Source organism: Simochromis diagramma, unplaced genomic scaffold, assembly GCF_900408965.1.
Source record: "Simochromis diagramma unplaced genomic scaffold, fSimDia1.1 OVJJ01000131.1, whole genome shotgun sequence".
Lineage (NCBI taxonomy): Eukaryota > Metazoa > Chordata > Actinopteri > Cichliformes > Cichlidae > Simochromis > Simochromis diagramma.
Window position 1 is genome coordinate 1,789,556 of NW_024387200.1, and position 17,594 is coordinate 1,807,149.

Genomic DNA, 17,594 nt, shown 5'->3' on the forward strand with positions numbered 1-17,594 from the left:
AATCTCGTCAGTTCGTGGTGTCGTTCCTGTCAGTTACTGGTCTGATGTCCGCCTGTCCGACTTGTCTCTTGGTATGCTGTTTACGTTTTGCTGTCTTATTGTGTCGTGTTTTAAATTTTAATTGGAGGACCCTGGCCTACCTCACTCACCCTCCCTGATCCATCAGCCCTCCCCTTTCTTTTCAACCTTTTTTTTTTTTTTTTCTTTTTACAGCGCCCACATAACAAAAGCTCCTGTTGCACTGACTGACAGCCAGATCTATTAATGAATGCACTTCAACAAATGTGCACACAGTCACCTGCAGCAAGCACACAACTTTCTGCAGGTGCAATGAATATCCAGGCCATGAAACCATCAATTTCTCCCACCAGGCTCGTTAGGAAAAATCTACAGCTATATTTACTGTTTTCTTCATTGATTTTTTTTTTTCTCTTTTTCTTCCTTCTTTATCTTCTCTTCCTTTAAAATGCCAACTTCTCTTGTATTGATCCCTGAATTTTCAGGACAGCCTCATTTAACCCCTTTATAGAGGTGTTACGGGATCTTAGGCTCGAAGACAGACACAGCAAAATAGGAGCCGAGATTATAAAACAAAGAATATTTTCCTTAATATTTTTGATTTACTTATTATATATTCAATCTGTCTCTTCCTAACGTCACCGTAGTCAGACTCAAAGTAGCTCTAATATAATAAAACGAAACCTTAGGATGCTGCTATAATATTACTCATATGATAATATTAAAACATCAGAGATATCACAAATTAAACCCACTTAAGCAAACTCATTTTAAACACAATTTCATTCCGATATGAAGTCTTAAAGGTGATTTCATAAACAAGTGTAGTGCCTTAAAAAAAGCTTTTATTCTAGACCTTCAGCCGTACAGTACGATGCAGGAGTTATTATTATTAATATTACCGCTCATTCAATCTCAGGTAATAGATATCAGTGCAGTATACTATGATATTTAGTCTAACAAGACATACATCGCTGTAGAATGAAACACTGAATTCATTGTATTTTAAAATGAGGATTTATGGTTATGCATCCGTGTCCATTTGCATAGTTCTCAGGCTATGCTGAGAGAAGGATTATGGGAATTCAAGAGTGTAAAGGCTCTGGAGACAGACTTGTATGGTCCTTCAGTAAGCCAACAGTGTGCCAAAGGTGTGCAATTCACTGCGTGGGTTGAATGGTGATTATTTGAAAATCTAAAGGAGGAATACTGAAGAGCTGACAAAGGCACGGTATGAACAAGAATAGTCCCATTACACTGCCTCTAAGTGGCTGTGAAAAATCTACAACTTGTAGATGTTGATCTATGAATCTCTGCAGGAAAAGACCAACAATCAGTGCAACAGTGCAGTGAGATCTCCACACGGTTGAGTCTACCTGTGGATATAAAAACGAAAAAGGAAGAAAAGATGTTGTTTTCTTTGCTCTTTCCCTTGGACACCTGTTAGAGTCGCTGTCAAACATTGCCTTTTTAGGGAGAGTTAGAGATTAGACTTTAAAAATTTAAACACTGCAACATTGAATGTTGGTGTTAAATGATAATATGTTAAGGAATTTATTAGCATTAGTGATGTTAAAGTAGTAGTGGCAATGGCAATGTGTATTGCTGCCTATAGACTGGAGCATTTAGGGTATCTGATTGCTGTTTTGAGCTCATGTTTCTCAGGTTTAGACAACAGAAAGCATTCTTCTGTATACTGCACCTTTAACTCAAGGCACAGAAGCAAAAATAATTCTGACCAGCTTATAATTTATCAAACGCCTGCTTGTAAATGTACAATTTAAACCACAAGTGAAACATTGTTTTTGTTGTCACATACTGTCATAGTAATGTTTTCTATCTAGAACTACAACACAAAAAAACAAGCACAAATTATTCCTGTCCTGTGGTGCATCTGCTGCTGTGATCTGTCGACCTAATTATTCACTTCCTCTTTGAAGAATATTGTAAATTGGACTAACTTGTTAGTTTGCAGCAGAACTACAAGCAAATGTGGCTTGTTAGAGCAGATTGTATTGCTTATCCACAAAGTGTACAGAAAGCCATATGTGTTGTCTTACAGTTAAACAAAGTTTGGCTGTGTTTGTTTCTGAATCCAGGATAATACTATATGCAAAAACTCCAACTTATATTGATGTTAAATACAAATGCGCACACATATATTCTGTTTGATGCACAAGGATGGCTTGACGAAAGAAGATCTGTTCTCAATTCCAAGTTGTAACATACTAACACTTGCTCAGGACCTGTAGGTATCATATAGCATGCTGGTTACTCGCGTACAGTCATTTTACAAAGTGCAGGGCAGTGCTATTGAGCCAGTAGTCTGTAGTGCTCTGCTTCTGTTGTCACTGCGAGTAACATAAAAACAAAAGAAATGCAAATGGGAGAAGTTTGCTTTAAAACACGTACTTAACACTATGAAAGGGTGTATTTTTACCCAGTAAAATACCCAATAAACACTTGTGATTTGTACCATCTGGCACACCACCTACCTCTCAAAGCGAACTTTTGTAGTTTTCATTGTTGCTTCACTCTAAAAATTACGCTAAAGGGGTTTCCCTTGTAGTAGGAGTCTGTATATGATGTTTCAATGACCTGAAATAAATGCTGCAGAATGCCTGCAAAAATTGGGCATGACTTGCATGACATGACCACTCCTAACAATACCCAATTTTTGCTTACTGGACGCTCAAACACACATACAGACAAGTAAGAGAGCTCAACAGCTGACAAAAGTGTCGGAGGAAGCTTGAAATGTGCATATGCACACAGTCTCTCATTTTGAATTGCTTACATACCAACATATTTATCCATGAACATGAATACAAAAGAGCACAGACACATTTCATGGAGAGAAGTTGTTTTAGCCTTGACCGCACGTTTACAGCCACATGCTGGTGTGACCTGCCTAGTATTTATTCACTGGGAGACCTTTAGAAACAAGACACAGGATTCTAATTTATAGCCCTGAACTTTACAGTCTTGCCAGTCCATCGCTCTCTCTTTCTCTCTCTGTTTCTGTCTCTCCCTGTCTCTTATTTCTCTCATGTTATAATATTTCACAGACTGGCCCGACTCGTGCTTTATTGCACTCTATGGCTGTAATTCAGCCTTCGAGGTTTAACATGACTGCAGTATCAAAACATCTCCCTCATTACAGCTCAGTTTCTGATAGTTGAAATCTTCAGCTGCTGCTATACTGATTTTTTTTCTTTCATTGTTTATTGGCAAGAACATACTGAAAATTTAATTTGCCTACCTGTGCAAGTACGCTTTCACACTGTTGCACTGTTTACAGCATCTGGGATTGAATAAAACATCAGATAGCATTTTAAAAAATACTTGACTTGGTTCCGACTTCTCTTGCACATATCCGGTTTCCAGGATTTTAACCGTATAAATAATGGAGACTTAAAGGCTGCACGCAAGAAATAATCCATCCGGCTGTGGTTACTAAAGGAGTTTGTGTAACGGAAAATCCCACAAACACGATAATGATGATGCTTGTGGTCTTCAGTTCAGTTTTTTTTTTTTTTTATGCAACTAACTTCAAAATAAATGCCATCTGTAAGCTATTTTTTAAATGTTTGGTACATCTCGCACCAGTCAAAATTAATTCTTGAGGATGACCTTGAGAGCAGTGGAGAGAAAAATCCAGGATGTGTGACAAATTATTTGTTGATTAATTGCCAAGCCATTAGAACATACTGTCCTCAAACTAACGAAATAAAAAATGTTTAGAAAGAAAAATGAGGCCAGCTAATTTCTGTCTGACTTTTCAACAAACATCATTTCTTAACCCTTGGCAAGTAAATTCCCTTTGTGAAGCTTTGAGCTTCTCTGTGCTGAGAAATTAATAATTCATGCTTTTTCCGACTTTTGAATGCTTTGAAATATAGGAAAGGTATTTTCTTCTCATAATGTATTTATTACTCTGTATTATCGACAAGGATCAAGTGGTTTTTTTTCCAATGAAGGGAGTTCATTTTCACCTTCTGACTGGCTGCGCAGTGGTAAAAAAAAGGTGCAAAAGCATTTTCATAGTCGCTTTAACGATGCCACAGAAAATATGCTTTAGTTTCATTTCCCAAGTATTAGTGGTGAGAACAAGTGAGCCCAACTTTTCAATATTTCCACTGCCTTCACACTGAAAACAAGCCTGGTTTCAAATGTAAGCAGCTGCTTAGTAGGACGTGACACAGGTGAGGTGGTGAAATATAACTCAGGGTTAAATGAATCAGTGACGTTGAAATGCCGTACTGCTTTGGAAAGATATCTCTGTCTTACTTGTTTTTCTTTTTTCTCATTTTGCAAGAACTGTCAGACAATAGAAATGAAACTTTCTTATTAGAAAATAATCCCCCCGCTAGTTTTAATGCTTTTCAATAATGACTCAATTTTTTTCATTTTGAATGAGAAATCAGGGTTGTTAGTAGAGACAAAAGCCCTTTCCCTTTGCACCCTCAAATACTGGTAACTGAATCTAGTAGATGTTGCATTACATTTCTAATAATACCATTTTTTTTTTTTAATAGTAAACCTGGAATTTTGTTTCTCTCCTCAAAAGAATTTCTGTTTAAAAATAAATAAACAAAAGAAAGGTGGAAAAACGTTGTCAGTGCACAGGAAGCATATATGCACGGTCACAGCAAAACATTTCCAACAGTACATTTGTGAGTGTGTATTACTGCGGCTCTGCATTAATTCACACCTCACCCTGCTGAGGAATATCATCTAATTTCTGCATACACTCACACCTCGATCGCCCCTCAGCGTCCCTTGTACAGTTTTTGGCTTTATTTTTAGTGTCTGGAGGCTTGCTGACATCAGAATGACTACTCTTGTCAGCATAGGCCAGCTAGACTGGCAGTAGACATGGCATTGATCCCAGACACATCTTGTTATTAATTGCACAATGACTCACTCCTTCCCTTACCTCCTTCATCAACGCTTTCTGTAGCCCCCCCTTGGCCAGCCATTTCCTCACACCCCTCTTTCATCACTCAAAGCCTGCTGGCTAGTTCATGGAGGGAGATGGGGTATTGAGAATCCGCCCTTAGCCAACAGTAAATGTGTTTCTTAGATTGGGTTGTCATCTACCAAGAATAGACCACCTAAGACAAAGATCATAGGCTGTATCCATTGGTTATTTGCAGATTAAACTGACTCAAAGGAGTCTTCTGTTGCATACCTCTGACCTTGCAGTCCACAGAGTCAAACTCATGGCTACAGCCAGCCCCCAAAAACTTCACTAATGAAGGTCAATGATGACGTCTGATATGCTGGAAGGTGTTTGTTTCACAGCCACAGTTGCCACCTAAAACTTAGGTCACCTTTTAACTGAGAAGCTCACCATAGATGAGCAAGCCTGAGCAATCCATTTTTTAGTCTTGCAGTCTAAGAAATTAATGTTATAGTAGGTATTATGCCGGGTTCAGCCTATATGATATCAGCCTAGTTATGGCCACAGCACAGGGGCGTCAGTTTGGGTAAAGCGTGAAAAGGGTTGATTATTCAGCAAGACCTGACTGATAGTCAGTCATTTTGTCTTGTGTAGTGTGTCATAATGGACAAAAAACATTCTTGCATCTGGACACTAGGTTGGTATATGTGTTATGATTGGACATGATGTGATCATGTGACCAGCAACATGTAATTTAAGATGCTGTTATTGTCTGATGAAGAGCAGGAGTGGTAGATATCATCAGACATTAAAAAAGACTAAATTGGAGTCTTGTAGCATGCATGCTGTTTTTATGGACACTTCATGATGTCCGCTTTTAACTTCTGTGATGTTGACCAAAAGTAGCACAGAGAGGTCCACCAGCCATTAAACCATTTATTTATTTTTTTTCCCAGCTGTGTGTACACCTGTAAACATCACAAAATGAAAGAGGAAGTGGAATAATGCCAGCTGGCCACTATCACATACACTTTGGCAGTGGTTGCCATTGTCTGTTTACATTCTTTACTTGGAAATAGCCAGCTCCTCCTTCCTGATGACATCATGCGCAATTTGTAAGAGAGCCAGCATGATCGATAGTGGAGCAGTCTACGGTGTCTCTCAGTCAAACAGATGCAAGACTTTATGACTCTATAATCACCTCGAGCAATCACAAATATTGTGTAGTCTGAGCTCGGCATCACATTTGGATCCAGTGGAAATTTGCAAAACTGAACCCTGATTGGCCAGTAAAAGGTCAAAGCAACAGAAGAGCCCTTGCTACCTCTTTTCTAACCCTCTTACCTTCCATAACACCCCCACTCCTCACCTCACACCCTACTCCCTTGGCCTGTGCACGCGAGTGAAGCGCTGCTGAGACTAACATGAGCCCCCTCCTTGGTGTTTGCATGCAGTCATTGCATCCAGCAGATCCTGGAGGCGGTGCTTCACTGCCATCAAATGGGCGTGGTGCACCGGGACCTGAAGGTGAGTAATTAGGATCACCTTGCTGTCCCTTGAGAGTTATATATTCATGTCGGGGGGGGTTGTGGGTGTGTTATTTGTCTGGTCTGGTTTGTCTGATTTGTTATTGACAGACTGTCTGTATTATTTGTTGATGTAATGTCGCTCGCAAAGCCTCCTGCCTTCTGATCTAACTGTAAAACATATAGTATTTACTCAGATTTAGGTAAAAGCTTTTGCCCCCAGTCAGCGCTCTAACAGCCCCTTTAGGCTTTGTGGTGATGACTGAGGGACTGTTAAATGCTTTTTCCAGCTTTTGTCTGGCTCTCTTCTGTCGTACGCAGCCTCCAGCTCTCTGCAGTCACCTTCTTGTTGTATAAACATGACTTTCCCTGGTGTAAGAGGATTTTAGACATGCACGCAGGTCACTCCACCTGACCTGCGCCTTCTCTCTGTAACCTTTTTGGAGCAGGAATTTGTCATTTACACAGCTGTCCCATTTTTATCGATGGATCCATCTAAGTTCTACCAAGAGGATACTTAATCTGATCTCTGGTTCATTTACCAGATAGAGATAGATGTGAACTATTGATTATCAGGCACCCTGTGAGGTTTAGATTGACTTAAACGTGACAGCTCATTTTTTGTAAAGGCCCGTTAATTAACTTGTAGTGTTCTGAAGTTTGCCTGTGTTAGCTGACTGCCAGCTAGTTCAGTCCATTTTAGAGCTGGAAACAGTTAATGCATTTTCACATTGTTCTCACTGCTCTCAGGGATTTTTTTTTTTCTTTTCTCAAGATGCCTTTTAGTTTTCCAAAGCAACACCTTAAATATAAACCATGTGTGAATAAGCATCAGAATAGAAACAAGTCTTTTACCTGTTTGTGTTTTGCATTTGCATGCCTTTATGTTGCATCTTGTTTTACGTGATGCACCTCTGCTGTCCAGTAGACCTTTATGCAAATGTCAGGCATTCCAGTAAAGGCGTGTTGTGTTTATCAGAACTGTTGTGGCTCATGTCTTTATTTAGCTGACACGCCTATCTGGTTTCACACCCGAGCGTTGGAGAGTGTTTCATGCAGTAGGTCATAGTGTGATGGCTGAGGACAGTCTGAGTCACAAGAACCCTCAAATTGGGAAAATGGGATACAGAAAATGTCGGCAACACACTGTGCACTTTCACGTGTGTGCCCCAAAAACCCATATCTATGTACAGACTGTAAAGCAGATGCTATATAGTGTTTTTGACATCTCAGAAATTAAATGTGTACTGATCCCAAGGCTATATGTCTATGTTGCTGGAAACCTCAGCAACAAAAGTAATGAAGGTAACAGGTCTTATAAGATGCATTAATTAAACTGTATCAAACTTAATTACTTGGGTATATAAGACATAACCTTGTTATTTTACTCTTGGATGACTGTTTTTTATGCTGCTAGTTTTTAAACCATCTATAAGATAAAAATCTGTACACATTAATCTCTTTAAGCATTTATGTCACTGTAAAATGAAATAGGAGCAATTTTCCTTCCACACCAGAGCAACATATTTGAAATGGTGTGCTTTCTTATTAGAGGTCTACATCCGTGCTGCTTTATCTAATGGCAGGAATGCCACAGCATCTCCAGATTCTCTACAGGCAAAGAAATAAAAGGGAGAAGAGAAAGCCTGGAATCATACCATTTAAAACACCCACTCATGACCTGCTCTTCAATACAGATTTTTCTGTCAGCTGTATTCTGTCCTTTTCTGCCCTCCTCAACCAAACCAGTTGCTAGTCATCTGTGTGCTGAGCTGTGTGTAGATGTCCAAGTGTATGTGTGCGCTGAAGAGATGGAAAAGGAAGCTGTGCCTCTGCCAAATGCTGATGGTGATTGCTGCTGTTATGTCTGAACGTTTGGCCTGCTTGTTTTGCATCACATTTATGCACCTTTTTGATGGAAGCGGATGCTTCATCGTGAATTCCGCCCACATCCGTTTTCACGGATTATCTTAGTGCTGCAGTGTTGGCAAGTTCTAACTCCCCATTTACAAAAGAGTAAAGCCTAACGAAGTGGTAGAGCCGGGAGAATGTGATGACACAAGGTAGGCTCAGGGCCTTCGGATTACTGCTTCACTCACTCAGTCGCTCTCTTTTACTTATGGCCTCAAAGACTGTGAAAGAACACTTTCAACAATCTGTGCTTCAAATACACAGTATGCCTCTAAACATATTAGGAGAGGGAACAGATAGAGGAAGGCAGAGGATGCGAAAACGCATGCTGCTGCATTGCAGGGGAGTCAGTGACAGAAATGCAGTCTAAATATATTGTCCTCATTCTCATAAAGTTTAGATTAGTGTTGCTGTCTACTATTTAAGGAAACAACTACAGCGACTAATTGGACGAGCAGAGTAACTTAACGGGTGGAGTTAAACGAACAGAGGGAAGGACTTAACTGTTTCTGTCTCAGATTCAGTGTACAGGTTGGTGCGCAAAGCCTAGTATTATCAAGCCTCTGGTTATCGGCTGAAATAACACAGTATGTCTATGGACGTCAATGGAAAAGTTACTGTATTTCCCACCAGAGTGCTTTATTTGACATTCAAGATTGTCAATTGCTTTTACGTAGGCACTGATTAAGTGAGATTGAGAAAGATGTAGTGAGTGAAAGTGAAAAAGAACAGGGACCAGTGGGGATTGCAGCCCATTATTAGAGCCCTCCTCTGACAGAGAATAATGAGGCTGACTGTATTATCTGGGCCACAGAGATGGAGACTACAGGGCCACAGCTCATCACATGAGCCTGGGACTAAAAAACACTGAAAACCAACAGAGTCTCTGCAGAAATGCGGACTAACCTTTATTGTATAATTTCCATGCATGTTGTTGAAATAACATCTGTTTCTGTGTGTGCGTGTGTGTGTGGGCGTGCACGCACTGGAAAAAAGTGAGAAACTGTCCAAACTTTTGCATGCATGCCTAGCTATGTGCCTGCAACTCTTTCTCCTTACTAGGACAGTTTATTTGTTTTGTACCCAATCCTCCATTTCAAAATCTTAATGCCAGTGTTGTTGTTTTTTTTGTCCTCTTTCCCTCTTCAGCCAGAGAACCTGCTCCTGGCAAGCAAGTGTAAGAATGCTGCAGTGAAACTGGCCGACTTTGGCCTCGCCATTGAGGTGCAGGGGGATCAGCAGGCCTGGTTCGGTGGGTACAGTCACATCTGCATTTTAACCCATAAGCTATTGATGGGCTCACAGTGACCGCAGTGATAGAAACGTAGACTGGTAATGAAAGATAAATTTAGCTTCCAGTTCTGAAAAAGCCACTGAACAGAGGCATTTGCACGAGTCAGTCTGGCAATATCAAGATTAGTAGTGCTGATACACCCGTACTGATCAGTGAGTGTGTCTGTGGCATTTCTCAAGGAAGAGATTAGCCAGTGCTTCACAATCAACTCATCTTAAATCCTCAAGATTTCAGTCCTGTTTGGACCAATAGGTCATATCTTACTGAAGATTATGTTGCTTCCTATATAAGCTGATCCACAGATAGCACCAACACAGTCTATTGCCTTGAGCATGTCAATCAATTGTTTGGGTTTTTTTTTTTCTGCAGGATTTGCTGGCACACCGGGGTATCTGTCCCCTGAGGTTTTGAGGAAGGAGGCATATGGCAAACCTGTGGACATCTGGGCCTGTGGTGAGTTGTTCAGAGAAATATACACAAGGCACATATGGTATTTCCTAGATGATAAAAACTGAGAAACAAACTGTCTGAAATCCAGTTTCTAACAAAATGTGCATTTTGTGTGTTTGTGTGTGTGTCTGTGTACTTGTTTGTCCATGTGTTTTTGTGTGTGTCTCAGGGGTGATCCTCTACATCCTGCTGGTGGGCTACCCTCCTTTCTGGGACGAGGACCAGCACAAGCTGTACCAGCAGATCAAGGCTGGGGCTTATGATGTGAGTCTCCTCTCCCGCTCTCTCATTTCTCCCTTCCTGCTGTAATGCCCTCCCCTCCCCTCCCACTGCCCTCTTTCCTTTTTGGCTGCTATTACATAACTCAGTCACCTCATTCATATTTCAGGGGGTGCAAGGGAATGAGCCTCACCTTAGAACACATGGCATGGAGATCAGATTGAGCTCCATGTCAGACAGAGATAGTGAGAGAGAGAGAGAGAGAGAGAGAGAGTCTTCCTGAGTCTGGCAGTGATTCTGGGCTCATAGGACACAGTGTTTATGCCTAAACACAACGGGACCTGATGGGTTGAGAATTTCTTAACAAATTGCTTGGGGCTGTGTTGGACTGGCCTTTTGGTATCGTTAAACAACACATCCGCAGGGAGCCTGAGTGGCTGTAATGTTGGATGGACATCTACTGGCAACATCCTGAGGTCATGTGTGGTCAGGGAGCTGGGTTGTTTGTTAGTCCCTCTGTGTTTCTCTGCTCTGCAGATTTCCAACAAAGGCATGTAAGCTCTAAGTAAAGCTGCTATTTTAACACATCGGGGTGTGTTACATACAAAGTTGCATTTCAGAATTGTAATATATTCTAGATGCACTGCAAGGAGGGCAAGCCACAGAAGTTTCATTGCTGAACAGTCTGGATGTTCACAGTGCTGTGTTGAAGCATTTTAGTGGAAGGTTGACTGGAACAGAAAAGTTTGGATAGGAAAAGGTGCACAAGGATGACCGTAGCCTTGAGGATTTTCACGTAAAGTCAATTCAACAACTTGGGAGAACTTCACAAAGAGGCTGATGATCATCAAGAGCCACCACACACACGTCCTCGAAAAAAGAGCTACAGCGGTCACATTTCTTATATCAAGTCTCTTCTGAACCAGAAGTATCTTACCTGGGTTAAAGAGAAGAAGAACCGGGCTGTTGCTCAGTCGTCTAAAGTCCTAATTTCAGATAAAAGTAAATTTAGTATTTTGTTTGAAAATCTTCCATCTGCTGACAAGCTTCATGGAGATGCTGGTTTTCTTATTCAGCAGGACCTGGCACCCCCCCGCAGTCCCAAAAGTATTAACTTGACCAAGTTGTTACTGTGTTCAACTGGCCAGCCAACTGGTCTGACCTGAACCCCACAGAGAATCTCTGAAGATGAGGTGAAGGCTGCGATCAAAGCAGCCTTAGTAGTGCCACAGCCTGATTGCTTACATGCCTCACCGCTTTTATTTATGGTAAAGGAGCTTGAACAAAGTTTTGAGTATATCAGTTAACTAATTAAATTGGACATTTTTTATTTTATTTTTTTTTTTTATCTTAATGAAATGTTTACTGTGTTTTATTTTTTTTTATATATTTTTATTTATTTACTTTTACTTATTTGTTTGTTTTACTGGTTTTCTGTTATTCACGACCTATAAACTGTAACCATCAGAATGGAAACAAAGAAGGGTTGAAATATTTCACTTTTTTATTGAGTGTCGTATTTATGGAAATGATGTTTTTTTTATTTAATAATGAAGAAACTGCACTTTTTCAGTATATTCAAATTTTTGAGCTACACATCTAAGCAGTACAGCAAACACACGTTCACTCTGTCAAACGAGAGAACGAATGTTGGTTCATCTACATGCATTAAATTTTGTAGTCACACTGTAAAAAAGCATGCCTGAAAATTAGAAGATTTGTACAGGTGAAATACTTACAGAGACATAACATCAAAGAAAATAACTACATAAAGTCATGATAAAAGGCCAAGGCATAGTTAGATTTGCTATTTAAAATCTACTGACTGCAGCATAGATTTAGGAAGGATGTAAGATTGCCATAAACAGCTGGAAATGAGAAGGTAGTCAGAACCACTAAATGTTTAAAGAAGATGAGCCTGAGCTGAGGAGAGCAGCAGAAAGACAGCATAGAACAGAGCAGGCATCAGTAACGGCGCTTATTAAGACAGAAAGGGGAAGAAAAGAAGGAGCTGGGGTAGAGGTGGGTTGCAAAGCAGCCTACGTTGCTAAGGATATGGTAACTTAGAGAGCCAATTGGATAAATAGAGATAAACACAGATGTGTGTTAATTTTTTGAGATGGTGATTATGAAGGATAATTTTGCTCCCCTTATGTGAGGTGTTTAGATGAAGATAGGCAGCAGGTGTAATATGAAAATATGTTTTAATCCATTTAAAGACTATCTAAGGACATTCTATATCCTCTCTGTGAATGTGAGATTTATGTTTTCTCTGCCTCTAGTTCCCATCCCCAGAGTGGGACACAGTCACCCCAGAGGCCAAAAACCTGATCAACCAGATGCTGACGATCAACCCAGCCAAGAGGATCACTGCTCAAGAGGCCCTCAAGCACCCATGGGTCTGCGTAAGTGTCCTCTGCTTGATAGACAAGCAGACAAAAGTTATTTGTACACATCTGGAGTACACTACTGGGTGCCTTAAATGCAAATCTAAAGAAGGCAGACAATGTTCTTTTTATCTTTTTCTTCTCCCTAAATATAATTCTGTATTTGTCACCCTCTTCCTCTACCCACCCCACTCCTTTTCTTCCGTCTCTTCTTCCTTTTCTCAGCAACGATCCACAGTGGCATCTATGATGCACAGACAGGAGACCGTGGAGTGCCTGAAGAAATTCAATGCCAGGAGGAAACTCAAGGTCTGTTCGCATACTCACCCTATTACACTTCTTCCCCTTCTGCTCTAATAAGCTCTCAGTCCTTCTGCTGCTGTCCTCACTCACTTTTATTACCTCATTACTTTAGGGTTCGCCAAAGTGATTCAAGAAAACATAAGTGGGTTTAATTGGCCTGCAGTATAAAATATAGCATTTGCTTCATCTATATGATATTTACATATGCAAAGTCATTTCAAATTTAGATTCAGTGTTATGCATGGTTTCCCTTTTACACTGATTTATTGCTTAGATTTTGTGTGGACGTAACAGCTTAGCCATTGGAGCATGACACTGTTACCCTGCTGCTTTTGGCCACTCTTGGCATGGCTTAAATACCAGCACATGGCAAGCTGAAGTGCAGGTGGCTGCAGGCAAATGTTGCACCATTCAACTAACATGTCAACAGCGTCAAACAATTGTCTCAGGCTTTTCACATTTAAAGTCAAGTGGCAAGGTTAGATGTTTTGCTACATAGTGAACAGAAACTGCAAAACACAACAAAAAATATAAGAAAATCAAAGCATGCACAGTATGAAAAGAGGACAAAATGTACAGACAATCAATCTGTGATTTAGTGCATTTAAATAAAAACGAACACAATAACAAATTTTAATTGAATAAATCCAATTCCAGGTTTATGCTAAAATTTAGCATACTATGATTAACTTATGGTCTTCTGGATACTTCCTAAAGCAGGGACATGTTTTATGTGTTAGTGGTCAATAGAAAAAAATCTACAATAACCTTTCTGCACACTTAATTTTTGCCGTCTCAAATCAAACCAATCTACTGTTTTTAGATTTTAGAAACTCTAGTCCATGACAGGAGGCCAATCGCAAAGAGTTGATATCCAGATTTAACAAGTCCACACAGGAAATAAGAAGGGAGGCCCAAAGCTGATGCATTTCAAGCTGAGAGAGTGGGTTTTAAATTGTGTGTCGAGCCAAAATTCAAAATTGACTTCTTTGTAGTGTGCATTGTCTGGTGAGAGGCTAAAAAACTGAGAGTGAGAGAGTGGAGAGCATCAAGAGGAGGGCTGTTTATTTTCAAGCTTTTTTGTGTGTACTTTGTTTTTTTTAAGTCTTTTTTTTCTTGATTTTACTCCAGTGTAGCTTTAATTTTTTGTAATATGTTGCATAAAATCATTTAGAGATGCAAAAATCTCCTAGACATTTACTGCCTGTTCTTTTCTCTTTAATTCTGAATTTGAGCTGGATGTTTCAGATGTGGACTTCATATCTATTTCTGACCTTTTAGACATTTGTTACTGCCACTCTATTCGCTCTGATTACAGGGAGCGAGAGATGTGTCATGTGTTATCTAATCTGATATTAGGCATATCATCATCCCATCGTCTGTTTGAAATTCCAAACCATTTTTGAAAAGTTTTCGCCTCCAGTTTGAGATGATTTCTCCAGAGAAAAAAAAGTGCTAAGACGAGCTGCTTTCCTCATTGTTCTTTGTTTTTTCTCTCTTCTGTTTTTTTGCTTGTCCTTTGTCTCCTGTCTTTGTATCTCACACATTTTTGTTTGACTAGGACAATACTGCAGAACATTTTCGTGTGCCAGGCTATTATACGGACTCACTTTGCAGTCGTGCTGCATTTTATCAAGTAGTTTTTTTGCTGTTGATTTTCATAGCCTGGCCTTGTTGTCAGCGCTTTAGATGTGAGTAGGTCTGAGTGGGTTACATGTGCAGCTTGGTATTCTTTGTTATTGTGGAGGAAAGTTTTTTTTTTTTCTCTCTCTCTATATAATTTGAATCTTAATTTGGGGTTATATCTTTATTGGTGATAAATTACTGTGTGTATTTTACACTCCACATTTAAGAAATCATTTATAAATCAAACACGAATAGTGGCATCTTTCAATTGACTTTTACCCCTCAGCTGTAAAAGACTAATGGGGTATTATTGTCACCCGTGCTGGGCGGGTGGTGTAGACACCTAATTTTGAGAGACAGGAGGCTGAGGGGTAGCACTGGAAGCTTCCAGTGTGACTTTCACCTGCTACAAATCAGGATTGTTCCAAATGAAGACAGTTTTATTGATTCAAGTGGCAAATATAACACTTTAATCACCTGAATGTTGGTTAAATGATGGCTGTGACAAATCAATTGCTAGCAGAAGAGGGGAAAAATGGGTTTTAATTTCCATAAAAATACCAAAATCATTAAGTTTATGTCCTTTTGTTTTCTTCTCAGGGGGCCATTCTTACTACCATGCTGGTTTCTCGAAATTTCTCCGGTAAGTGCTTCTTGAATCCTCCATTTTTGTAAACCTACCATTCATATCTGTGAACCAACACCTGCCAGTATTAAAATTTCTAGAAGCATTTTTAAATGCAAACTTGTTACAGTCTGTTTGGGACATGCCACTATGTTGGAGGACTCATTCTTTAAAAAATACTCCACCTAAGAACTTGACTTATCCTGTGTATTCACTATTGATCTCTGGTGCCTTCCACCACACATCTTTTCAGCCACAAACAAATTACTGTGTTTCCCACAGAATTACATTCTGTCTGTGAAAAAGCTCCACCTTAAACTGTATTTGGCGAGCGTAGCTGTAGTTTTGCTCTGCAGCACTGACGAACTGCAATGTAGTGGCACGTGAACTACTCTACTCACTTTGGGTTCTGGTTAGAGTGACCCTACATTAACAGCAGATCCCTGGAGTGGATATATGTCGGTGGAGTTGGAGTCTGTTTCCAGGAGAAAAACCTCTGAAGAGGTAGCTTAACAATATCAAGGGCTGCCACATCAGTGACCTGGTGAGGCTGCCGGTATGGAAATATGAAACAGGCTAAAGCCATTAGTATCTGGTTAGCAATGACAAACTTTTAAACTATGAAAGGAAGTGTGAAAAGATTGTCCACTAGTAAATTGGCAGCTGGTGTCATTCTCCCAGACAGGTGAAAAAGAAAACACTTGCTAGTTGTTATTTTATGTCAGTGCAGCCCACTCGAATAAGGTATTTCTGTGGGAAACTCAGTTTTTATTTCTTACAGTGAGAAAACCAAAGCAGGTAAAATGAGGCTGTTGATGTTTAAATAAATGGTGGCATGCACCTGGTAAGCACAGGTAAATGTAAATATTTAATGACAGACTCATTTGTCTCTTTTTCAAGAGTTATATTTTACATAAAGATTAAAGAGCATGCTTTCAGATTCACATTTCCATTTCATTTCGATGCAGCTTCAGTGTTTCCCTTGGTTTTCTTGTGTATGTAGCTGTTAACATGTAATGCAGGATGTTTTTATGAAAAGAGCTGTTTTTATGTGATATTTTTCCAATAATTTCACATTTTAAAACCACATTTAGTCTAATAAAAACAGCTGCACATTGTTTCTTCGCTGCTCTCACGTCCCGATGTCCTGAGAATATTTTCACACTCTGTAAATATGAGGTACAACACCTAAGACCATTTCAACCTGACATTACATTAACATTTAATGACAGTTTTTCAGCTACAGGAAGTGAATCACCCACAGCAGAATCTTAAAGTACAGCAACAATAGTTGGAAAATGATTCAGTCATTCTGTGTGTGTCTTTTGCACCACGCTGAACTGGAACAACAAAATGTGGGGAAACACTGAATTGATCCGCAAGCTGTTGATGTCTGTGTACTTGTCTTTGTATTTGTTTATATCTCTGTAATAATAACTTTATTGAAGTTTTACATGATCTTGAATCTGTGCTTTAATTCAAGCAACATGGTGTACTTTAGCACTCCCTCTTCCCCTCCCAAACTTTGGGATATTAATTTTTTTAAACTGAGAATTTTTTTTTTTTTTACCTATGATGTATTAAATGCAGTAGATGGTTAAATAGGAACTTACTAGGTTGATTTTTATTGGCACTGTTGTGGTCTATGAAACGGGAGCTCATCTACTGTACAATGACAAAATATTTTGTCATTTACTGTGTATGGAAGAACGTTATAGTGCTTTTATGCATTCAGGGTAATCGCTTTGGAAGAATTATACCCTACTGAGTCTTCATTCTTGTACAAATGTGTATTTTGCATATATAAATGTGTGTATACGTCTGTCTATAAGCATGCTGCTTTAGTAAACATGACTCACAGCAGCTGATTTAACACTGCAAGCATCGGCATGGGAAGCAGTCTGAATATCCACTAAACAATCAATCAATTCTTAAATCCCCCCACACATACACACATTGACCCAGGTGTGTGGCCTGCCTGTGCGACCGCTCTCAGAGACCTTTTTTCCTACCATTTTTCCTCTTGTGAGAAAGCAGTACTCAAATATAAGAGTAGGTCAGCAGGTGAATGAGTCAGAGAGAAAATGAGACAGAGTTAAAAAAGTAAAAAGTGAGAGATAGGCTTTCAGAGAAAGATAGCTGTGGCACATTACATCAAGGCAGGATCCAACGTCAGTGCTTTATGCAATGGCTTGCTGTATTTTCAGCATATATTATGAATCATGTGTTACACAAATCAGTTTCAGTGTCTGTGCTGGTACAGAGGTGGTTCTATTTCTCATCACATTTCAATGTGTAACGTACCAAATAAAGATGCTGTCAGGAAAAG

The 17,594-nt window shown here is 39.6% G+C and overlaps 1 protein-coding gene across 35 annotated transcripts in view; it reads left to right on the forward strand.

Annotated features, from left to right (window-relative positions):
• camk2b1 (calcium/calmodulin-dependent protein kinase (CaM kinase) II beta 1) overlaps positions 1–17,594 on the forward strand; it is a 76,847-nt gene that overhangs the window by 25,985 nt on the left and 33,268 nt on the right. For 24 of the 35 annotated variants that reach the window (XM_040050844.1, XM_040050851.1, XM_040050847.1 and 21 more), the window contains exons 6-12: positions 6,379–6,451; positions 9,511–9,613; positions 10,025–10,108; positions 10,275–10,369; positions 12,607–12,729; positions 12,937–13,020; positions 15,241–15,283. In XM_040050844.1, coding sequence (XP_039906778.1) covers positions 6,379–6,451; positions 9,511–9,613; positions 10,025–10,108; positions 10,275–10,369; positions 12,607–12,729; positions 12,937–13,020; positions 15,241–15,283 — 605 coding nt within the window. The remainder of the gene's footprint in view (positions 1–6,378; positions 6,452–9,510; positions 9,614–10,024; positions 10,109–10,274; positions 10,370–12,606; positions 12,730–12,936; positions 13,021–15,240; positions 15,284–17,594) is intronic. The other 11 variants (XM_040050845.1, XM_040050846.1, XM_040050848.1 and 8 more) reach the window with 1 other exon arrangement.